The sequence below is a fragment of the Sylvia atricapilla genome, chromosome 2, assembly GCF_009819655.1.
Source record: "Sylvia atricapilla isolate bSylAtr1 chromosome 2, bSylAtr1.pri, whole genome shotgun sequence".
In the NCBI taxonomy this organism is placed as follows: domain Eukaryota; kingdom Metazoa; phylum Chordata; class Aves; order Passeriformes; family Sylviidae; genus Sylvia; species Sylvia atricapilla.
The window spans coordinates 3790708-3816420 of NC_089141.1; the positions used below are offsets into that span (position 1 = coordinate 3790708).

Genomic DNA, 25713 nt, shown 5'->3' on the forward strand with positions numbered 1-25713 from the left:
GACTCTGGCACAACTTCTCCCGTTCAGAGTCATGCCCACTGAATTTGTTTTTATCTTTTAAAAAAACGTGTATCGCTTGGCAGTGTTCTTGCACCAAAAGAAAAAGATATATTTATATATAAAGTAACTTTTTTGTGTGTTCACGTTTTATTTTGGAAAAAACAGGTGTTTTAAAAATTTTAGAATTTTTTTAACAAAATTCTAAAAAGGAAAAAAAAAATCACAATATTTACAGAGATAACAGAATGGCTTAGCCATGCAAAACAAATTACTTTGGTTTTTCCCCCATTTTACTTTGGTTTAAATATTGACCAAGATTATTTTTTTTTCTTTTAGCCAAATAAAACAGTAACAAATTAAAGTTTAGAGGCATATAACAGGATTTCCCTCTAATATTTTATACAGCATAGAGTTTATAGGACATCTTACGTATTTAATCCATGCCAATGCACTACAGGAAGCTTTTATTAAGACATCAGTCACTACTGCCCAGACATTTAACATTTTACAAATTTACAAGTAACAGTGTTTTCTGCCCCCTAAATAATGCAAAAAGTGGCAAAATACATTTCCTAGCGTCCATATTTTTTCTTTTAATTATTTATTCATTTATTTATTTATTTTTGCCTACCAGTCTATAAAAACTTACTTTTTCCCTGGATATTTGTAAATGGAAACCTGATGTTCTGCTTACTTCTACTATTCCTCTCCATCAAAGCTGCCTGTTTCCTTCTTCCAGAAAGTAACTTTCCAGATAAGATGAAACTTATCTCCTCCCTTAAGTACAGCATTCTATTGGCCATTCACCCTAAAACCTTTTCTTATCAAGTACCATTCTAAAAAAAATTCCCTCAAGCAAAAAACATGTTTATAAAGTTACAAACTTGAATGTAACTAAAGATACATAGACATTTCATTGTTACAATTATATGTACTGTTTGATAAATTAGGTACCAGTTAAAAACACTAAAATTATCTCAAGGTGCATTCAATATCTGTAGCATAGTTAACAAAAACACACAAAAAATATATATATATATATATTCTATTTTTGTGGGAAAAAAATGCAGCTTTGATATGAGCACTTTTTAAAAAACTTTCCAATTCTGACTGGTATCTCTCTGAAAAGAAGAAAAGGTACAGTACTTTAAGGCAGCGAATAACATAAAGGAATCAAAATTAATCCAGAATTCCAGTTCCTTATCCTAATGCTAACATGAAAGATGACTGATAACCATCGATAAAATGCGTGTCTTGCTTTAGAAGAAAAGATTTTTTAGCCACCAGCTGTATGTAGGCTTGGAATTTTTCCTAGTGTTTCTTACTCAATATCCAGACTTCATCAGGGAAAGTCTTTATTCCCTTTCTAGCTTGTTTAGCTTTGCATGGTTTTTCACTTTCATTAACAATTTTGTTCGTTCTTGTCACAGCTGTCACCCTTCTGCTTTACCATGATTTCAAAGAATGAAAAAGGAGTTTGACATTTTCCTTTAAGACAATCTCACACTCTAGGTACTTGCTACAAAAGCAGAGGCTTCACTGATAACAACCAGAATCAGACATGTACCTGCTCAAAGGGTGTCATAAAAACAATGGAAATAAAACCATTACACTATACATCAGATTAACAGCAACTCCCAGAACAAAGCCTTACAGTGTATAAAAATAGCTACGTAAAAAATTTACATAAAGGCAAACAAAAAGAAATCTTCAGTGCAGACATTTACAAAAAAAATATTTCAAACAGAACACAACATGGTGACCTATTATCATGGCTGTTGCCAAAATTAGTTTGTGGGGTTTTTTTTTAGCTTGAGATAATTGTGTCTAAAATCCTTTGAAAACCTGGTAGTATGATCTGCTTAATACTTGAACCATGAATAGCTGTCACTTCTTTGTATATGTTTAAATACAATCCACGTTCATGCTTCAGTTGGTCTATATGTATTCTCTGAAAATATGAAAGATAGAGCCAGTTAAATATTTTAAAATATGTTAACCATCACAACCTAAGGTTTATTTAAACAGCTACATGAAGAGTACTTTCTTCTGCAGCTCAATGATGCAAACGCTTTCTTTCATGACAAGAATCACTGTTGCAAGATTGTTCCTGGTAAATCCAGAGACTTTATCTGGTAAGTAATGGATTTATGTTCATTTCACTTATCTACTGTCTACTCTCAGATCTACTGATCTGAAGGAATACAGGGTAAAAGATTGCACTGAAGGCACACAATGTGTTTATGCTGCAGCTTTTTCAAAATCTAAATTGACTAGTTTCCCACCTTTAAATGCTTCCTAGCACATAATTTTGGTATGCCCAATTCCCTTTTCCAAACTAGCAAAACAGTGATGTTGCTGATAAAGACCCTACAGCATGCATCCCACAATGCTGCATCTCTTTATACACTAAGTAATTACTCTGTATAATCCAAAAAATTCTAAACATTTCATGCAAAACTTGTGGTTTCTATTTGAAAATTTCAGACTGTCAATACTGACATATTGAAATTACTGACAGTTGCATTCATTTAAACAAGAAACCTTGTTATGTAAATATAAGATATCATAATTCCACATAATTCCATATGCTTTAAACCCCTGCTATCTCAGGAAGATATCTATTTACTTAAGATCACTAAAAATCAGGGCTGTCTACAGCTTTCTTGGGGAGGAGCTTACAATGCCAGCACCCCTGAACATGTAGTACTTTCATTTTTAAAAACAGTTGATGACTAACTCAACAAACCTGTCTATGATTAGCTGGTTTCCAGACTCTTATGTAATCACAGAGTTAATTTAAAATGGCCTAAACAGGCCAGAAAAAATGTTGTGACCCTCTGCTTCGGGTCCTAGGAGGAGAGGTGCAGCAGTGGTGTATACATGTGTGAGCACAGGGTGGTGCTCTTGGTGCTCTGCAGTGCTCCTGTAATTCCCAACAGAACTTGGACATATCATTTGTAAACAGTTCACTTCATACAGACCCCAGCAGGGGAAACTTTCAAACTGTTACTGATGTAATGCACAGGGGTTTCTTTCCAGGATAAAACTGATCACAGTACAGGTATGTGAAATCTAGACTCAGAGAATTGTTTTATTCTAAGGGAAGGAAGTTTCATGACCTTTGCATTAATGATGAAAAAAAAAGTGACCAAGCACCTGGAAACTCTTGCTTTCAGGAAGGGAAGAAGTTCCTGTAAACATTTCAAGTCATAACTAGAAACCTTCTGAACTCTACCTAAACGTACTCTTCACATAAACACACATACACACACAGATGTACCACAGTGGTACGTTATACAAATGTTATTTTCATTTCCTCAAGCACATGCATTAAAATCAAGCCAAGTATTAAGTTCCATCTGAATGTCAGCTGCCTTCTGCTATTTGTATGTGCAGCTCTGAATTCTTAACTGGCCAAAAGCTTGAGTCTGTCTGTCCTAAAGCTACACCACAATATGACCCCACTGCCTTCGCCTCTGGAAGGTGAGACCAGACCAAACTAGAGCTTTGATCACCAGAGAGAAATGATAGACAAAGAGATTTTAATGCTGTAATATGAACCACTTACCTGGAATGATGACTGACACATTTTTCTCTTAAGTTTCAGATTTATGATTGTTTTCCTCTAGTTTTTTGTTTTCTTCTATATTTCCAAGATCTTTGTCTACATGTTTTGATGCTGACCTAAAATGTAAAGGAAGGTCATTTTTGCATGCCTAGAGCATTTTGTTCCATACTCCTATTAATGACACTGCCTCCTCCCCTCACAGGGAACAGAAAATTTGACAGTTCTGTTCAGAGCAGAGCAACAGGTTTGCATATGTCTGTAAATAGGGCAGGGACATCAGATCTCCCAGTGCTGTGAGTACCACAGGGAGGTCTGCAGCAGGGCTCTGTGTGTGTCTGATCTACCTCTTGAGGAATTCAGAATTGTTCTGAGCTAGCAGACATTTAGTGTAAGGTTAAACCAGTGGTAAAGATCCATGTTTCTTGACAAAGTAATTGTGCAGCTTGTTTCAATAAACACGAGTCTGCTTTAAGGCATACTAAAACGTTACAAGTGTGGCTAAGAGATCTTGATCAACACAGCAATCTTTTGTGTACTTGCAGTAAATGACTTTCAGAGCCCGTGCCAAACGGAAGCTCTTTAAATGTGGAGAAATTCATGAAAATTCTGGCAACACTGGGAAAAAAAAAATCTCACTCCGGCTTGTAGGTCTGTGTTAGCTATGACTGACAAGCTTTGGGTAAGATGAGATTGTGCAAATATTTGAGGGGAGAAAAAAAAAAAGGTATGCCTCATTTAAAATAGCCGGTCTTCCTTAATGCAAGTAGTGGTGATGAATTAATGAGTTAAGTGCTTAGTTTAGCTTAGCACAATAAAACCACTATGCCATTCACTTAATCTGTGAGAAGCCTCACTCTCTGCCAAGGTGAAAGATTCCTGCAGTGCTGTGATAACATTTTGAAGGCCCCCAATTTTTAAAATGTAAACAGGCAAATGCGTTTGAGTGGGACGAAGTAAATCCCTCGTGTCACAGCAGATTATCGGATCCGCGTTTTCTCTCCAGGGAATTTGTCTCCCCTGCAGGAAAGTCTGGATTGATGCATATGCTCACCCTCGCTCCAGGGTACACACCCAGAGGATGCTGACTGGCAAGGTACAATGAAGACACAGGTCAGGCAGTGGGACATGTCAGGCTGACACCATGCAGGAAGGCACCTCCTGGGCTGGACACCGCTGCTGTGCACATCCTCCATCTGAGCAAAGGCTGGGAGAGCGCCTAAACCCCACGTGTGCCCTGGGCTGGCAGCAGGAACACCTCAGTGCTGGTCTCTGAAGGGCTCCAGAGGGAGTGCCAATGCTCCTCAGCCCTCCCCACCTCTGCTGAAAGGCTGCTCTCCAGCTGGAGGTGAGAGCGTGGCATCTGCATCCCATTCCCCAGGGCAGTGTGGGGCTCTGCATCCCAAATCCCACAGGCTACACTGAAAGGGACCACTCTAAAATCTTTTCTGTTTTAGAGGAGGTTATTTCCTGAGGGGCTGTAAGTTTTAACTTTTTAAAGCTGCATTTGCCTTTCGCTATTGGTTTAGGATGCCTTTGTTGTATTTGTGTGACTGACAGGAATGTGTCACGCTGAAAACCCATTTACTGCAAAGATCTGAGCTCCCCTTTAGTACAGGCAAATTTAATTTTAAAAGTGCTGAAATAGTATTACCAAGTAACATGTTCTACAGTGGTAAATTTCTATTGTGCAGTAACAACCTATTTTTTTTTTTCTAGTATTCAAAGCATGAAACACGTGACATGAATTAAAGGAAAGGATGTGAGATGCAATGAAGAAGAAAATTTGATGCTTTCGTGAAGACTGACCTTCTGTGAGTTTAATAACCTTTCACAAATCTCTTTAATCCTAACAAAAAAAAGAAACATCTCCTCAAAAAAAAGAAAATCCCTTGAAAATTAAAAAAGTTTATAATTTAAATTTAAAACATGTTTGGTTTAGGTTGAGCACATAATTTGACTTGTCATGTGCTAATGAGTTTTTTCCATAAAGAAGCCTCACAAAGTAAGAGACAATAGGGGAAGAGATGAAAAGCTGAAAGAATGTGGACTAAGGCAATTACCTGAGCTGAAGTGAGCTGGATGTGAGAGAGCAGTATCATGCACATCTGTCCTTATATAACTGCTAATGTCTGCTCTTGGAAACTGCATTGACTACTGGCATAGCTCACTGGAATCCTTTTTTCCCTTTTTTTTTTTACCCATCACCTGACACTTAGCAGCAGAGGGAACTGTCTGGTCTTTGATTAGGTTAAAAGTATTCAACGACTAACATCAGGAGATTCTGCAATGCTATCACGTTTTGATTTTTAAAGTAATCTATTTTAGTTCTACATTCAATCAAACTAAATGCCACCTTTTTTTCCCTAAAGCCACACTGGGCAAATACGGGAGACTTAAAGGGCAGCACTAACTTTGAAAGAGGCAGGTGCTCCAGAACTCTTTTGGAGGATGTTACAAACCCACTTGCTTGAAATGAGAGCAGCAGCAGTTTTTCATGTCTGACAATCAGATGGATTTCGATTCTCAATGCCTGAGCATGAAACGCAGCCACTTATTTATGATAGTTTGGTGATCCTGCTGACCTGTTTCTTTTGTTCCCCAAATATCATTATCTAGGCAGACTCACCACCTCAGCACAATGCTGCTGTCTTTTCTAGTGCTATCTAAATAGTGTCCCTAAGAGACACAGGAGTTATTTGGCATGGAGGTGTGCTCCACAGGCAGTGCCCCTGGCATGGCACCACTCCCCAGGGCTCCACAGATGTGGCTTGGGTTTGTAACAGAAACCTGTAAAACATGGTTCCATCGCTTCCAGGGTGACTTCAGGCACAGGACAAATGGTCCTTCTCCAGCTTAACATCCAACCACAGTTGTCCCTTACTTTTTTGGTGCGTTAATTCCTGCCAGCTTGCTCCGTTTGCAACTCAAGATTGACTTCCTCGTAATATCTGAGTAGCTGGGCAATGGAGTCTGAATGGATAGAAATATTCCCAAGGATTTACCCAAAAGGGAAGACAGCCCACTTTGCCCAGACCTGGAGCACTGTCACACTGTCATTATCTGCAGCTCCACAAAAAAAAGCCCACATCTTTGTATGCTGTTGTTCTGAAGAGTGAGAAGTTGGTTGTGTAAATCTGAGTTTACTCACTCAACTCTTTTTTTTTCTTTTTTTTTCTTTTTTCTTTAAATTAATTTGTAAATCATGGATCATTCTGAGCTCTTCCTAAAATTATGACTCATATTTAATATTTATGTATGCTTGCTCTTCAGGAAAATAATTATCCTCAGGGAATCCTAATCAAAATCTCTCGGTTAGTAGTACCAAAGTGAGATTTTAGCATTGTTTGTAATATGAAGACCATTTTCCATAATTGTTTTGCCTGCTGTATTGTAAATACAAACTACATATAGATGACCCAAAAACTGCTGTAGGCTTTTAATTTCTGGTTTCTTTTAATCTTGCAAGTCTAGGCCTTGCCCTCAACACTATTTAAGGAAGAAAGTATGCAGTGCTGCTTGTCCTTGTTACCCAAGCTTGTGATAATGACAAGTGAGATACACATCTGTGTAGTTCTGGGTACAGAAGCAAGAACCATGAATTTCATTAAAGCCACATTCAACTGCATTGTTGCAGATGATTTTCTAGGAGCTAATGGTTTTATATATCCCAATCTGGACTAGCTGCAACCTCCTTATTTAATCCATTCTTGCCTTACACTTTTCTCCAATTATTTTCAAATGTCCGTCAGTAGATAACAGAGAGATATTAGAAAGATATCCCAGTCATCAAGAAATGGGTGACCATTTTAATTTGTGTCACTTTTATACTATGATTTGTGTCATGAGCTGACACTTTCAGAGATGTTTGGTAACTATGTCTTTTCTCTGAAAGGGAACTGAGTGAAAACCCGTAAAAATACTGAATCTTGTTGAAAACATAGTGAGTTTCTTAAATATATGGCCCACTATATCTGACTCATGCTTTTTCACTATAAAGTATCAGAAAGGCAGAATTTTTATGCTTCAAGTGTTCAGTTTCAGAGATGCCAGTAACCTCTGTCATTACTGTGATCTAAGAAACATTTGAGGAGTTTGATGTGCTCTGAGTGAATAACTTTAAGACTGATGCTGTGATCCAGCTGGCCCAGCTGAAGTTTCCTTCACTGGGTGTTGAACCACTTTAACCTTGACCTAGCCTCACGTTCTGGGCACCTTCAAACTCCAGGGACAAAAATGGGGCCAAGATCCAGCTACATACAAACTTCCATGAGTAGAGAGCAGGGGACATGGTTCTGAGTGCACTATTCCCTTCCTGAATCTTTAATTTCTGCTGTGCCCTCAGCTGTTTCTGGCAAGGTGAAAATTTCTTGTATGAGGCATTTACCTAAGTGGGTGTCCTGCAATCTCTCAACTGAGGTATGACACAAAAAATTTAGAAAGATTCTGAAGTGCTGAGTTATATCCTGTTCGGTGCAGATCGGTTTACAACATCGTTTTTGGAAAAAGGAGAAATCTGCAGAGAACAAGTGTTTGGCCTTCTGCTCAGATGAAGGAGAAACAAGGCATGCTGGGGTAGGTAGCCTCAACTCTTTATTCAAGAGGAGGCTGGTTGTGGGATGTGGAATACAGATGAGTGTCTGATTTATGGGATAATATTCACACTGAAAAGAATATGTGGCAATAATCAGCTTTTCCATCAAGTGGAGCTGAGGCAGTGAGTAACTGTACAAGTGATTTATTGTGCATCTATTCCAAGGCTATGAGTATAATTCCTACTTAGTGTGGATGACAAGACAATAGGAGATTATACAAACCACAACACCAATAACAAAAACAAGTAATGTTTTTCTTGCCTCGGCAGACTTGGTAAGTTCTGTGCTGCTGCCTTCTCAGACTTTTCTTTGGCGTCACTTTGGGGATAGAGATTAGGTGAGTTACTGGTCAAGGGTGGGTTCAAAAAATCACTACTACCTGCTGGCCTGGATGGAGATGGAGGGTTGTGTCCAGAGGTGTATTGCTTTCTGCAAGGTCTACTTGGATTTCTAGGCTATGACTCATAATGAAAACTTTGTCAGAATAGGTACTGACATTCTGCTTGCTCCTGCAAGTATGGTTTGCAGAAAGCAGGGAGGATAACAACAGGTCAATTTAAAAATATACAGGGAAAAGGAGGTTGTCAATGATGATACATCAATTAAGGGGTTTAGAAGCCAGCAACCATGTGTCAAATTATAGAGACCATTACTGAACTACAAAGACATTTTTGTTTCCAGTGAACCTGTCTAATCAATTCTAGCTCCAACTTTTCCTCTAAGTTTTAGGAAGAGAAACTGAGCATGAGGAAAAGAAGTGGTGTCCATTTAGATTATGCTATATCCTATCTTGGAAGCAGAAAAAATTGTTGTAATTCATAAATTCATCTCATGCTATATTCTACAGTTCCTGTCAGCTCTCCCCACACTACATAATGGTGCAAAAAGAGACATTCTACCTTCTCTGCCCTTGTTATACTCAAATCACCTCATCCAAAGAAACCCAGAGCAATATACCACAGTTTCGTGATTCCACATTCACATATTGGAAAAAGAAATAAGGAACTTATCCTGGACATTTTTGTAACAGTAGCAAAGTGTGGGAGGAGGACAACTGTGTTGCTGCTTTTAGTTTTTTACCAAAAAAAGCATAAGCTTTGGAAAAAAAAAAAAACCCTAGAGAGTATCTGAGTGTGGTTCCCTGCATGGGTAATTTATAACAATTCTATACTTGAAAAACTTCAAAAACCTGATCAGTTATGGTTGAGCCAAAGTCTTTATGCATTATCCAAAAAAAGGGCATTTCTTAGCAGATGGAGAATTCCTTGTACTTTCACATCAGTGAAAACACATTTGTTCATAGTAAAACCCCACTGGTATAATTTAGATTTCATTTGATTCAATTTTAATGGAAGATCACGCTAAACCAAATTGAACTTTTAGACTGCTTTCACACCTGTACTGATTGGAGCATGTTCTGCACAGCCCCTGAAGCTCCCCTGCTCAGAAGCTGCTGTAAGAACTGTCAGAAAGCAAGTCTGCTTCTGAGTGCTCTCAGCTCTCCTTGGGGACAAAGGTATGGGGCAAGACCAAGTGGGGCACACAGTAATAGCCAGCTTCAAAAGCATGGAGCAACACGCTCACTTCTTGACACCTTCCCACTTATTTTCTGAAGTGAGCCTCTGTGACAAGGAAGAAACTTGAAAGCAGGCAGGCCTCACTGGAAAATGCTATTCTATGCCTCTGATGGCTAAAACCTGGATGGGGCTGAGAGCTCCTAGATTTTTCAGCAACGGAAGCTCTATTTTTACCCATTGTATTTCAGAAATCTCAAAGCGCAAGTGAACAAAACAATTAAGGATCTCTCTTAGTCATCTCCCCTAGATGGTCGAGTCCTGTTCTGTATGTTCTTCCATTTTTAAAGGAAACAAGCTAGCCAATTTCTAAATGAAGTTTCTAGCACCAGTACCAGCCATACAGACTGGAAGACATGGAGTTCCACAATTAACTGCTATATTTAAATGCAAGAGTCAGCACAGACTTGGCTCTGAGGAAGCAGGACCTCATTACTACAGTGAGCTATGAAAATCTTAGAACTCCACCTCCAGGAGATGAGTCCCATTAGGCATTAGATAAACCAATCAGAGGTACCAAGTTTCCTTTTGCTATCAAGGGCACCTACTGTAACAGCTTTTCCCCACCCCAGAAAACTGGAATGCTGTAGAGGAAGGAAAACAGGTCAACATATATCTCTGCTTATCAATGCTGTTTTACCAGCTTAGTATAAAGTTTTCCAAAAAATTCTTACTTTGATTTCTTCACATAGAGCCAGTAGACAACACCTGCAATCAGAGCAACCAGCAGAAGACCGACCACGATTCCTACTATTAGCTTTGCCTGGTCATTAACCTTTTCACTGTTGTCATCTGAAACAAAGAAGAAAAGTTAATGAGATGACCTATGATAAAGTAAAGCATTAAAACATTTCTAAAGAATTGTCGCCAGAAATGAAAAAAAAACCCAAAAAGTGTTAGAAAGTAAGGAGAAAAAGAAAAAAAAAAGGAAAAAAAAACCACCCCCGCATTGTTCTTTAAATGCATTTTTAACACCTTGGTCAATTACAGCACCAGTTATTTCAAATCAATTCTGGCTTTAAGGGACTTTCAGGGACTTGTGCAGTGAACTAAAAAGGTCTTGAACTGAGATAATCAAAAGTAAGGGTTACAGACAGAGGAAACCATACATACCACTTCTATCCTCTGGCTCATCATATTCTGGAATATTTACTGAAATGAAAATTAAATTAAAATGTTAAAATTAAATTAAAGACAACACAGAGTAGACCTGAACATCACATTTAATTACCTGTTTACGTACAGCAATGACAGAAACTAGAACAGTGTTTGCCAAACAAGATATTTAATCTTTAAACAGAAGTTTTTTTGCAACTATACTATAGCCACTAGAAGAATCTTACTCTATACCTGTAATATTCAAGTCAGAAATATTTCTAATGCGTATTTCAGTGCTGCCTTTCCATAGCTTCTCACTGCCTTTCATCCTGACATATGATTAAAACCCAGCATGGCTGATTTATTTTGTGAGTCAAGTCATACCAGTAACAATAAACTGGAATTTAGGGACTAAGAGATACTGTTAATTGTGTAAATAATAAAGGGATCTGTCTCGCAAATAAAGCATGACTTCGCAGTATTTTGTACTATTATGTTGTACTATTATTTTGTTGTATTATTTTCTTTTATAAATAGAAGTAGCTAGCCAAGAAAGTCATGAAGACTAAGTGACTTATTGTAGAAAGCTACCAAGAAATTTTATGTACTACTGACCCAGAGTGGATTTACAAATGCTTGACTTAAGACAAAGAGGTTAAATATCTTAGAATCAACATTACTATGCAGACCTACTCTTCCTCTGAGTGTGATGTATAGGCACTTTATGAGAAACTGTAACTTTAAGGAAATTATCTTTAGAGGACACTCACTAGCAGAGACGTTCATGGAGGTCACAGTCCTTTCTAGCTCATTTTCTGCAATGCAAGTTAAAGTTACATTTTCCTCAGGAGCAATTACAATTTTACTGGAAAATTTTCCATTAACATATTTTGTCTCCTCTGTCTGAAAGGTGAAAAATGAAGATTAGTATCCTTTAAAAACACAAAGAACAATACATGCATCACTTGTATTGCACATTGAAAATGCTTAGAGGGAAATAACTTTAAACTGATATTTCTGTTTTCCAAACAATAGCAAGAGAAATACTACATTGTTTTACCAAATGAAAATGTGAATATTTGAAAGAAAAATTTGGCCAAAATGTCCAAATATAGATTGTATAGTCTATACTGTAAGATAAATGATAAAAAAGGGCTTTTATCTGAAGAAATTAACAACATTCTCTATTTGCTTTTAATTCAAATATTTAAAAAATATTGCAAGCGAAAAAATTCTTAAAGAAAATTTCAAGTTTCTAATGTATAATTTTTTCCATCTTACTGTTTTTCATTTATGTCATTATAAGGAGAAGAATTGCTCCAAGTTTTCCAGTTCCCAGTTTTCCAAGCTATTTCCACATTAAGCATTATTTTGCCAAGCTATGTGTATCTAGTAACAATTATAGTTTCTGTACTGTAATATTGATGTGTTGTTCCTTAAATTTGCTGTACATCAGTCTTGGATTAATGCAACACCCAGAGAAAATTATTTTCAATTCACATATATAGCTTCAGGACAATTCCTGTCCTACACCTACACAAGCAAAGGGACAAATTTGATGAGCTGCACATAATTTCTGTAGGCTTAAAGCAAAACCCAATGAAATGTAATGGAATCTACAGGAGTGCTGTACACTGCACTTCCAGCCACTGACTGTAGAGAGGTCTCATTTATTTTTCCTGCTAGGGCAAAATGTGGCCATGCTTTACATGGTATTTGCTAATCCATATAAAAAAATACTTCAGTTTGCATATTTTGCAGGTATTTTTTTTGCTATTTATGAGTTCTTCTTATTTATCCCTCAGGATGAATTTATAGTCGTTCTGTTTCCAGTGAGAAACAACAGGTATAACCATACAAAAACAACCATAAATATTAGGATAAAAGCTGCAAAGCTCTTAAGGAACTATACTGAATGGAACTCCTGATTCACACATGCCACATTTCATTACATTTCACTCAGTTAATGCCTACATCAAGTACCCATTTGCTTTCTAATGTAAGTCCTACAATTCCATCGTTATTTGCAAATTCTTTATGCAATGGCAAAATCAGCACATTACCGAGATAAAACTACTAAGCGCCGTCATTTAAAAAATGCGTATTTCATTTGTAACCTTTTCTTTCCTCCCAACTTCAGCTTGTAGCCAGTGGATCTCCTTTGCCTCCACCTGCTCTAGTCAAAAAGGCTTTATCATAAAAAAATTATCCATGTAAGTACCATGTACCTACAGCTACCACTTAACCTTATCTTATATAAATGAAAAAGACCTTTCTTCAATCTCACTACCTCAAAAAACATCCCTTGATTTTAATTTGCACTTCCTATACACAGATTTTTGGTGAATAAGGTAATAAGAAAGATACTTGCTTTATTTAGGATGCTCCCGCTGCCCGTCACTGTCCACTGCACTGCTGGTTTGGGGAAACCTTCCACGTGGCAGATAATTGTTTTAGACATTTTATTCGTGTTGGTTTTCTTGGTCATTTTGATTTGAGGTTTTCCTACAAGAACAATATTACAGTTAACCTCTTTTTTTTTTTTTTTAAAGAAGAACTAATAATCATGATTATCTGCTTGCTTACCTTCCACAATAAGTTTAAGTGTCTGTCTTTTCCTCAATCCTTCGACCTCCTGTAGAGTAGTTTCACACACATAGTTTCCAGCATCTTGATACTGAAGACTTGAAAAGGATGGACTTGTTTGCATTCTGGTGTTGTCCTGAGAAAGTCAGGAGTTAGAAATGACAGAGATGGACTCACCATACATTAACCCCTTAATGACAAACGTGACTGCTCTCAACAGAAGTATTCACATGCTTTGGAAAACCAAAGCCTCATTTTTTTAAGTTATTTCTCCACTAATAAGTACATTTGAATATACAGCATGAAAAGTGGAAACTGCTGGAGATTTATAGAAGCCATCTCCTTTCTTCTTGAACAATTTTGCTTTTAAATGAAGAGCATAGATGGGATCAATTATTGGCTCTAAGTTTTTCTAGGAAGTTGGCCAAGATCATGAGTGATAAAACATGTCTGAGACACAAGCAACTCTCCTCTAGGCCAGGCTTACAAGATCAACACATGCTCATAAACAACCATTAGGCATCATTTCCAGCACTACAGGTTCACAGAAAGCCACCTTCTTCAATAGCTGCATTTTTCACCATCTGACTTCTCAACACTTGCCTTTTAGTGATGTTTATCAGAACCAAGGTCTGACAAAATGCACCAAAATTCCTCCAAATGAACTTTTTTTTTTCTTAGAAGAACCTTATTCTCAAAGGGCCTGGTATGGACCATTTCAAAAAAAGTTGTGTTTGTGTTACAATATGCCTTAATTCTCTCCATTTGGAAGCTGAGCTGATAATTACAGTAACTGATTTTCAGTCATCCACGTGAGTAGATCGCATTTTAACCACATGCATAAGACTCAATTTAACAATATTTTTTAAAAAGCCCAATGAACAACTTCCTTCCTTCCTTCCTCCCTTCCTTCCAAAACGCTGAAGTAGCAGCAGTAATATGAAGAGGTGAACACTCAGATGGAGCGTGAAATAGATGAATTACCGACCTTTATCCAAAAAACAGTTGCATTTCTGCTAGAAGAAATGGTGCATGACACAGGGAGGGCCTCTCCAATCTGTTTTGTGACTTCTCCGCTCGGAGTGAGCTGCAAATCCAAATCTGGGATTGAAAGGACATTTGTAAAAAGTTAATCTCGGAAAGCCTGGCCCATTTCAGAGGCTTACCAAGAAAAGAAAATGTGACTAATTGCACTCATTAAAGTCAAGATTTCATTCCTTCAATAAAATCTAAGTCAATTTTACAAGGAAGAGGGATGAGAGAAATATTCTAAAACAGGCATTGCGGAACATTCATATTTTTGCTCTAATTATAGGCTAAAAGGAAAAGCAAAAGCTCACTAATCGCCAGACAAATGGATACATTTTTTCACCTTGTTCTGCTGAAAGGATGACAGAGTAGTCACAAGAAGCTGAAGAAGAAATTCACATGACTGTGTGCATCTCAGAAAGGGAAGCACAGAATGCTGTGAGAGTACCTTACTATGGGCTAGCTAAAAAAGCACCTTCAGGAGAGGACCAGTGTGGGTGGGGACAGGTTATCCTAAATAGTAATTGTGGAGAGAAAGGCAGAGGTCGAGGGGTACCTTTCTTTTGTGTGATCAAACCAGAGGATTTTTATCCTCAGAATCTGCAGGGGAAGAAGAGGGTCAAAGAGGGTCTATGAGACATAATACTGACTGAAGGGGTGAGAAGTCTAAATTACAGGGTTGGAGAAGTGCACATGAAGCCCTTTATTTGTTCTCATTTGTAACTTAAAATGCCACTTTTGTGTCCCTCAAAGAAGAGTCCAAGCTCTGAGTGACATATTTAGGCTCTAGGGAAATTGCAGTCAGTGACAGCTGTGTTTGACACAAGGCAGGGTGAGAGCCACTAACACAAACATCAGGAAACATTGCTCTGGGTTTTTCTTAGTATAGGGACTTGGTGGGCAGGTCATTTTTTAAATTTTAATCCTCCAGTGAAAGAAAAGCAGGGCTTGCCAATCTCTGTTTTGCTTCCCCCCTGACAGTGCCTTGCTTGTAAGCCAAATTGCCTGGTTGAATGACTATCACAGATGTGTGCACACACAAACACATGCAGTCAAAAGCACACATGACTTCATCTCAAATACAGTACTTGCTGGGAAAGGACTGCAAAGCCTCCTTTTGGCTTTTAAGCTGAGCATAAGCTCAGCTAAAAAGCCTAAGATAAAAATCACAGTAGAGGAAAGTGAGTTTTCCTTAACAAAACAGTGAACTTCATTACTGGCTTCATTCAGTGTTGCCCTGGGAACACTACTGAAATTAAACTTAAAAGTTCAGGGAACAACTAGGGTTCAGCCTGTACTCCTGGTCTGCAGCACTATTATCTGTCTTACAAGCCAAATGTCCTGTCTAAGTGGTCAAAAGGATTGTACTTTCATCCGTGAATGAGTCAAAAATCTTGATGAGATAAAATGACATCTTGTTTCTGTATTCCTATGGGGATTTCCTATCCTCTCTCCTGAAACCAGTAAATGGAACTCAACTATTCTCCTGTGGCTTCCAGAAGAAAAAAATAGAAAGAAATAAAATAAGAAGACTCCTCCAGTGAGCAGTATATGGACTGGGGATAGTGTATGGGATGTGTTTCTTCTTGCTTTGTGTTACCCTTAAGCATATTCTACCAGGGCAGAGAGGTGGTTGAAGAAAAAGCTAGGAGGTTGTTTTGTTGGTTTTTTTCCCCTCAAGGATTTCCTTCTACATGTACTTAAACCTTTTGTTCTTTGAAGCAAGACAGCATCTCAAACCCAAGTGATCACCATTCGGAAGACCATTCAGGAAGGCACTACTCTAACATCTGCCACAGGAAGGAAAAATTTATGAAAGTTTTTGCTTTCATCTCAGGCAAGATTGACACTGAGCCCAGAGCAGTTTTTCTTTGTGTGGTGTAACAGACTACAATCCCTCCCACACCATGGTCTTGGTTGCTATAGCAGCTCAGTAAAATGTAGTGTATGAGATGAGCTACATAACTCAGAGCAGTATTTGTATGACTTATGAGGCAAGACAGAATTAAGCTACTGTTAACATAGGATGCTCTACATGAATGACTTGATTTAGCTTAATTTTCTGCCAGTTTATCTGTCGGGTCCACAAAGAAATGTGATGTAGTTTCCTTTACCTCTCTACTTAGTAAATAATCTCTCGTTGGTACAGAAGCATGAGGAGAAAACATTTCGTGCATATAGAAGACTGTCAAAATTAAATTTTTGTCTCCACTGAAAGAAAAAACTTTTCTGTGAGAATTTTCTGTACATTTCACATTTGGCTTTGAAATGTTCTTCAGAAACAAGCTCATCATCAGACACCATTTCCAATATATGCTAGCTCTTAATGTGGTCTCATTTGAAGTCTTGCATAGATCTCAGGGCTGGCTTTGCATACCAAGTAGGGCAGGGAAGAGACAAACAGTGCATTCTGCACGTATCACCACATCATGTGAGGGAGGTATGGAATTAATGTGGGCAAGACTGGAGCACACATTTCAGTTTGGAAGCTGTGGCACATCCAGGACAGACTCCCAGCATTTAAAGGAGGCCTCTGATGGAATATTGGGAAAACTAGGCAGGCACTTGTTTGTTGTCTGAATTACATAAATAAACTAGTAGACAACTGGAAACTTCTCCTAGTATCTTGAGAATTGATTTTTCCATGCATCATTCAAAAGTTGATTTCCCTTGTATTTTCAATGGCTTCACTGAAAGATGAGTCAAGACAAGGCTGTGAAAATCTCTACAGAGAAATACAAATGCTATACTCCTCAGGCCTTTAATTTACTGGATGCTTTGTAGAACATATTTTAGCAGAAAGGAAAGCACCATGAGGAGGAAGTTCCACAGACCTACTTACTCCACATTAGGTTTTATGTGCAGAAACAATTACGGAATCATAGAATGTCTGGGCTGGAAGAGACCTAAAAGATCATCTACTTCCAACCTGCCAAGGGCAGGGACACCAGCACTGCACCAAGCTGCTCAAATCCCTACAGGAACAGATAATGAAAGGGCACTGTGGGTAGAAAGAGTCACTTCTTTATAGCTGAGGGAAGATATACCTGTCCTCTACTGCTGGGTGCTTTCCTTGCCTCACTCAGGGTGTGCTTCTACATCTCTGTAAGTGGCTGTAAACAGCTTTTGCCCTGGTCCAAGTTTTGCTCATCTGACCCTGGGCAGACTCACTGAAGGAACAGAGCTGGCAGAGGATTTACAACCTAGTGTAAAAAAAGTCACCCCAAAGCCACAGCATCAATCCTGCTCTGCAGAGGGACAAATTATGGCAACCATGAACACTCAGTTCTGCTGGACTTTAAACTGGCTGCACAGATCTTGCTCTGAAGGGCAAGAGCTCAAATTGTACAGTTTGTCCTTTATGTTCCATGGATAAGGCAGGGAATCTTTCTTCCCTCCTCAATTTCCTTCATAAATAATTTCCCTAAGCATTATGGGTAACTCAGGTGTTTTAATGTCAATTTTCATCTTTCTGTAAGTCTCATAACTTACAAGCAACTTGGAATAGGGAGCTTGGTATTCTCTACAAAAAATATTTGAGGATTATGGCATGATAACGTTTTTTCATACCAGCAAGAAGCTTTTCCTTCCTAGACACTGAAAAAAATGAGTGCCATTATAATGCTCAATAAAATTGGTTTGGGAAAAAGCACTAGAGTTGAAATTTATCATATTACTAAACCTAGTTTCCCAAATTTAAAAAAATACTTTTATAGTATCTGCTTTTTGTTATGTTTGTGGTCGGGTTTTTTAAAAAGAAAATAAAACATCTAAAATGCTGAGATTAGATGTGAAGAAATGAAAAGGCCCTGACTCCTAATCAAGAAATTTTTAGTGTAATAGCACAGAGAGGAATATTCATCTATATAAAAGGTGAACAATAAAGCAAAAGATGGAGAAAAAGTAGGACTTGATAGGCATTAGTAAGTATTATCTGAAGGACAAACCACATGCTGCAGAAATGTTTCAGACCAGCATCAGACAAGACACTGAAGTACCTTCAAGACAGGGAAGGGTCTGGATATTCCACAATTACAGAAATATTCTGGGCCACTGCACCTCATTTAAAAAAGGCTTTATTGCAGAGAGATAAAACAAAAAAACCCAAAACAAACCCTAAGTAAAATGAGGCAGTAGGGTACTGGAGTGCAGCTCAGAGTTCTGAGTAGCTGCATTAGCTGCCAGCACTGGGAAGACTCATGTCTGTAAATTATATGTTCCTCTTAGTAAAGCTCTTTGAATGTGCAGACAAAATAGAAGAGATAGGAAAACTGGCTTGTTAAAAACAACTTGGAGCTGAGGAAGCCATTTTTTAGAGTAATTATTTATAAAAGTACAAGTGGACATGCAATCCACTTGGAGGAAAATTTAAGGGTCAGTTATACCAGAGCAAAGCCACCTTTGCTATCCAGCATTTAAGACCCAGCAGCACAGGGCCCTTTTCAGGTTTTACATGCCCAACTCTTGGCAAACAGAACAGGTGGGCAGGGTAACAACGAATGATCTCATGAAAGGCAAAATATTCATTAAATACAACAGTGTAATTAATCATGTATGGATATATTATGTGCATATTGCACCTCTTCCAAGAAAAAAAACCAATTCAAAACCGAGTATAAAAACATGAAGTTAGTTTTCATGTAAAGTATAACTACAGTGGTAGCCTTTAAACTTCATTATCCTTCAGACAGATCCCTGTGAATCTGTCAGCTATTGATGCTACTGTGAAGACTACAGACCATCCATGTTTTTAGGGGAAAACTACTACCCCTGGCTTGAGTTTTATTTCACAGCCTGTGATAGTATAGCTCAGTTTGAAAGAGTTCCTGCTCTTGTCTTCTGCATAAAGAGATTAAAAGCAACTATTGCTTCAATGGTTCAAACAGTTCAATGGCTGCTTTTGAAGTGTTGCTGATAGCTACTAAAAAATAGCATCCAGCTGAAGAAAATTTACTGAGCTCTGTAGCTCTCACCATCCTGGGAAAAGTAGAAAACCCCAACTTTTCCTACATGAACATAATGACTTCCTAAGTTTCTCTCCTAGACTCCTTACATGTTAATCTCATTTAGGGAATGGGAACTTGACAATGAAGAATGACCTTCAGTGATATCCATGTCTGTGAACATTCTAAGGCACAGCTGGAAGAGACCAATTTGCCCTATATACCTTCACATGGCTGAAAGATAAAACAACAAAATTCTCACTGTATGTGACAATGTATAGAACCATACACTAGCCAAAGTTACGGGAAGTGAAACTATCCAGCCAACGAATTGGTAAAGTGAAGGTTTTCTAACAGAAATACATTAGAATAAATAGAAATGACCCCTTCAAACCAATGCTTCACCTGTAGGTAACTGCACTAAGCTGCACACACAAAGCAGAGTAACCATCCCAGGAGGTCCAAGATCAGTTTGTGTCCTAGCCAGGAGTGCAAAAGGCAGTGACTTACAGTGCACAGTGATGGTGGTCGAGTCCATCATGCTTTTGTCAGTCAAAGAGCACTTGTATTCTCCTGTAGCGTTTCGTCTCACATCTGTCATTATGTAAGTATCTGTGCTTCTTATACCTTCTGGTTCCCCCTGGGGGTGGAAAACAAGACGTTTACGGTACATAGGCCTGCTAAACCCACTAATTTTTGTTGAGGTTTTTTAAATTATAAGGATGATGAAATACTCCAAAGTACATATAGACACAGCATCATTGAAATGTAATTATCTATTAGTTAAACTAATATTTAAGTCCTGCATGATAACATAATTAAAAAAAAAAACACCAAAAAATCTACAATCAAGAGTTTACTCTTTTAATTGAACAACATTTTAAGAGGATGTTAAAATAAAAAATTTGAAAGTGTAGCAGAAAAAAATAGCCTACTAATAAGTATTGCAGAAATCAAAATAACAAAACAAATGGACAGTAAATCTGATTCTGATATACTCAGTTCAGGACAAATCATGAGCTGAATTGTATGCATTGCACATTTTTGAACAGCACAAGCACATTGCTGTTTTGAATTATCCAGCAAATGTTGCTTTATGGCCATCCAGTTCCCCAGTTTCCCCCTGATTACTGACTTAGATCAGCTTTGAAACAAGCACAGAATGATACCCTAATTCCTATCTCTGAATCCAGAAAGAGAGATTTATAATACCTGTGAGCCTTTCAAAGAGATCACCCATTGCAGCTCTCCTTGAGAGAAAGGACCAGTATCAGGGAGCCTGAAGATAAGACAAACTTGGGTGTTTAGCTCACTCACTGTGATAGTGGAGCAAAGAGAGATACCAGACACTTTTTCACTGGCATTTAGTGAGTTTCTAGGATGATTCACTGAATCTAAATGGCTGTTCTGAGATAAGGACTTCAGCTCCTAGCTCCCCTTGCTCTCTCCAGCAATTCAAACATGCCAGGAGTCCCGAGTAGATGACGATTATGTTCAGAGGGTGACATGCTGGGTTTGAAATATCTGAAAGGATATCACTTCTTTTGGCTTCTCACAAGAGCAGCTCTGCTCAGGGCTGCAGCAGGAACAAACAAGGCATATAAAATAGGAACGGGAAGCAGGACATGGGAACGAGGACCAGGAGTCTTAGAATATAAAGCCACATCTGTCTGTGGATTTCGCCAGTACTAAGAAGATTATTGGCAACAAAGCCTTTATTTTTGTCAGTCTGTCTCTTATGCATTTTACATGCGTAAGATTTGCTCTCCTGTGCTGTCACACACATTGTTTTTTTGTGTTGTTATGCCACCAAACAATTAATTAACTGAAGAAAAGAAATTGCATAAAGATTAATCTGTGAAAGTCCAAAAAAATAGCTGAATTAATTTGGCGTACTTTCACTGCTGGATCTGTGTTATGACAACAGATGAGATAGTTTTCCTCAAGATGCTAAACTGCTGTAATCAAAACTGTTTATTAAAATACCTGACGAAGGGAAATGAAGACCTGTGATTTTTAATAGGTCTAAACTCTTGAAAAATGTGGGTGGGCTGGGAGGAAGGAGAGGGTTTTTTTTTTCCAAAAATATTTTGCCAAATGAGGCGAGGCGTTCTCAGAGCACGATAAAACGGTCAATGTCTATCTTCAGCGTTTGTCACACAGAATTCTTTTCTTCATTTGTTACAAAACCACGTAGACACTGACATGCAGCAATGTCTGCAGGAAGGAATGATACAGAATATTTCACTGGGCAGGGACAGCAAGGCAGGACTTACTGGAATGTAAAACAGGAACTCCTGTGGAGGAGGGTTGCCGTTTCCTGAGCACTTCAGAGTGATGTTATCGCCCTCTTTAATGTTACTGCTTTGTGGCAGCACTTGAATAGTCACCTTCTCTGTTGGGTCTGTGAAAACAATGTGCATATTTAATAGCTCCATCCTAATCCACACAGCAACACAATGCACACGGTATTCATGGCCCAAGAAAATGCAATTTTATCACCCTGCAGCCAAAAATATTTGCATGTTGTAGATCTTCTCTTATAAAAGAACTTGAAGTTAATCACGCTTTCTATATTTTTGCCAATTAAGCACGAAGAAGTCATATGACATAAAATTCATTTTTCTTTTCCAAAATACCTGCAACTGAAACAGCAATGATTACAACCATGTCATGTGCTTTAAAGCAAAAGAAATCCTGATTAGTATGAACCATTTCATGGTGTGATTTCATTATGAGGGATTAACTTGTCCTCTGTGAAATTCCCTGTTTGGAGCACTGCAGCAATCAGAAAAACAACTGAAGCTCTCAATGCCACATATTAGTATTAGATAAGAGCCTTCTGGCATTAAAAAGAAATAAATATGAACTAAGCAACTATGTTCAGCTTATTCTATATGCTGATCACTACAGGCTTTCAGAAAGATAAATCTGGTGAACATAATAGGGCCCTTAACATAGTCAACAGAACAGTAAATGTAACATACTTCTGTCATGTTCACTGAAGTTGAACTATAACTTACATTTTACTTTCATAATTTTTTAAAGCAGAGTATTCTTTAGCAGATGCTATTCTTTCTAGGCGGAGGCTTAAATATAATTTTTAAAAAACAAAGCCAAATGAACAAAATTAAAATAACACGGGCAGATAACTCTCACTATTTTAATTTCAAAGGATAAATAAAATTCCATCAAAGATGCCAGTCCTGCATTAAGACACAGCACAGGGGACCTTATTAGACACTAAAAAATCTCGGCAGCAGAGACATCCCTGGCTGACAGGTGATTCTGTGTGTTTAGTGAAGCGTGTGTGCTCTGCAGCCCTGCCCACCCTCCAGGCATTTATCACTTCTGTCTCCCGAGGTGGGATTTCTCAGTACCAGGAGCTGCATTTCCCTGTGGCCTCTCCAGCCCTGAGTGCCCTAACACAACCCAGCACCTCACCCCTGCCCAAGGCAGGATGGATGCTGGATTTTCACAGCCTCTCTCCTGCAGAGCCCCAGCTCCTTCCATGGCCAAACAAACCTCTACCACCTCAGCACCTTCAGAGCTGAAGTACAACCGTGTCTGCTTGGGAAAGGAAGCCCAGCATCACTGCTGGTATGGAATAAAAAAACTCAATTTCAAGAGCTGCTGCAAAATGTCTTTCCTCCTGTCAAGTTTTTGTTAAGGTAAAGTTATCATGAGGAATGTCTAGATATATCCTAGATATGCTTAGGATTTGTCTCAAGGCTGAAATGGGAGGAATTAATACAGAGTAAAACTTCAGGACTTTAATTTAGAACAAGTTTTTTCCCCGCAGAGATAAACAGTACTGGATGAAAAATGGACAAAGTTATATTTTTGCAAACCACCAAAGTTATATTTTTGCAATCTTTACTGTATAAATATCCTACCCTTCTATCTACTGCAATCAACCAGGACCAAAGTTTAATTTAATTTGTTAATTTAGGAAAAAAACCCCAAACATACAGAAGTAAGCAGCAAAAGACTACTTTAACTGTTGTCTGAGACAAAGAGGTCATTCTTCTGAGGAAGATGCAGCCTGAGAAGAGGAGGATGGTGCCCAGTGACACGCAGAGTGGCTCTAATCTGTGATGTAAAGCAGTTGATCCATAACAAGACAGACACCTACCAATAGGGCATGACTGGGAAGTCTGCCTGCCAAACATTATCTTTTTTACACTGATTAATGCTGAGCAGAACCCCACATAACTGGAGCCTAGATAATTAAATATCTGACACAGTATCTAAGTGTCCAGCTCCAAGACTTCTCTCCTAGCACTCCTTGCTTTCAGTAGCTTCCTTGTTTGCAGCTGCAAAACCAAGCACATAACTGCTGCTAGCTGAGCTAAATTACCCAAATCCAAGCAACATCCAACACAGCAAGAGCTAACTCATTCTTCTTCTCATACTAGGTTACAGTGGCTGGCTCCTTCCAGGATGTGAACTAGATATTAAACACTTGACTACTAAGTCTGCATTAACTCAATGCAAAACATAAAATTAAAAAAATAAAAAACCAAAACAAACAATAAACCATTTCTTAGGTCCTGACTAAATAGATATATCTTTAAAAAGAATCTTCTGAAGGCACAATTTCAATCGTGCTCTCCTCATTTCTTTAGGAGAAATGGATAAGTTGCAAGGAAGGAGCAGCAGGTCTTTATGATTTTGTTCTATTGCTTTAGAGATACAAAATATCATAGCTTTGACAGTCAATCTACAATAAAGGTTGAAAGACTTCCATTTCTTAAGACTTAGAGTCTGCCTTTTTTTTTTTTTTTTGACTTGCATTATATTTGACTCATTAAAAAAAATCACAATTATTGAGAAACTAATTAGGAAGACTGAACTAAACTAAAAAAGCAAACCCAAATTGGACAGGTCATTATCATTAACTAACTGCAAGTCATGAAATGCATCTGTTGAAGCTTGGACATCTATTAACAAAGAATTTCACAAATTCATTTGCAGATGCATTTATGCAGAGTAAGGAACTGAAGTCACAGCAGATGAAAATACTCAGAAAGAAAATTGAGTAACTCTACACCCTAAAGCCAAAGTTCATACCTGAGGCCTCTTCAGTACTGAAAGGTGTGCCTGCCTCCCAGCATTTGCTAATTAGCAGCACACTGCTGGAATTAATTAAATTGTGTGTTACTGGACCAGGACAAGAAGAGCTGGGTTATCAGACATTAAATCTTTATCCAGAGGGCACACTACACATGGCCAGTGACCACTCCAGAGTCATGCAGCCTTCTTTTCCCTTCAGACTGGGTAGTTCTTACTTGCAAGTGGCATGTAGGACCACAGAAATTTCTGCACCACAGAAATGTGGAACAGCCTCACCCTCAACAGGTGAAGTGGCCCTAATGCATGAAAGCAGAGGGGAAATGAGGACAGCACAGCATCTCTTGGCAAGTTATAGCAACAAATGCTTTCTGGTCATTACATTTCTTTCCTGGGAACATCTGCTATGCACAGCAGGAGTTGTTCATGGTCATGGGGCTCCACAAATGACAGAAAAAACACAGTGAAATTTTGTACCCAGCTTTATAAAGCAAAACAAAAAAAAAAAATTAAGAAATGCTTCTAGCTTCAAAGTGATGGGATAAGTGTCTGCAGGCTTGAAACACTTATGGTGTTCCCATAGGTAAGAGCTGTCCCAGAGGTTTTCTTCTCCATTAGTTCTGCTGGTTGTCATTCTGGAGAAACAGCTGGTAAAAAGATAACCCTAACTCCTCCAGATGAAACCAAAGAGCCGGTGCTCCAAGGTTTGGTTTTATTTGATCAAGATCAAAACTGATCCCCTACCCTGTGGCTCAACAAACTTTACCTGTAGAGGAAATACAAGTATTGTTAAGGCAGAACACACATGGCACTTCCAGCATATGGCTTTTGTTTTCAGGGTAACAGTGCACTCACACTACCTGGAGAAATCCAGCACCTTATTTTCTATGTTTTCAGCTGGATTACACAGTTGTCATGCCACACATTGCTGAGACAAAGATGCTGGACTGTATACTTTGACCCTATAATTCCCAAAACAGCAATTTTATAAGCTGAGGTATTACTTGAAGTGTGTAGAGAGGACTGGACATACTGTCTGTCTCCTGTTCCTCTGCACCCTGCTGTGACCTGCTGCCTTCCACAGTCCTTCAGAAGTGTCATTTTACAAGACTCTGAAATGTGTCTTGCCCTGGTCTCTAAGTGCTGCCACCTCCTCTGATCTTTCCTTGCCAACAGCCTGTTTTGTTTATTCAAAGGAACATTATGATTTCCACATCCATCAGTAACACAGTAAGGAAGCTGCTTTA

At 38.4% G+C, this 25713-nt stretch overlaps 1 protein-coding gene across 3 annotated transcripts in view; it reads right to left on the bottom strand.

The window, feature by feature from the left end:
• Positions 1 to 582: 582 nt before the first annotated feature.
• Positions 583 to 25713, bottom strand: part of ALCAM (activated leukocyte cell adhesion molecule) — a 116590-nt gene continuing 91459 nt past the window's right edge. The window contains exons 7-16 of one of the 3 annotated variants that reach the window (XM_066340689.1): positions 21670 to 21797; positions 19904 to 20033; positions 14410 to 14522; positions 13422 to 13557; positions 13203 to 13340; positions 11606 to 11734; positions 10851 to 10889; positions 10412 to 10529; positions 3572 to 3687; positions 583 to 1951 (exon numbers count right to left, since the gene is read on the bottom strand). In XM_066340689.1, the coding sequence (XP_066196786.1) occupies positions 3600 to 3687; positions 10412 to 10529; positions 10851 to 10889; positions 11606 to 11734; positions 13203 to 13340; positions 13422 to 13557; positions 14410 to 14522; positions 19904 to 20033; positions 21670 to 21797 (1019 nt within the window). In that variant the 3' untranslated portion in view covers positions 583 to 1951; positions 3572 to 3599. Of the gene's footprint in view, positions 1952 to 3571; positions 3688 to 7778; positions 8482 to 10085; positions 10322 to 10411; positions 10530 to 10850; positions 10890 to 11605; positions 11735 to 13202; positions 13341 to 13421; positions 13558 to 14409; positions 14523 to 19903; positions 20034 to 21669; positions 21798 to 25713 lie in introns of those variants that run through there. The other 2 variants (XM_066340688.1, XM_066340690.1) reach the window with 2 other exon arrangements.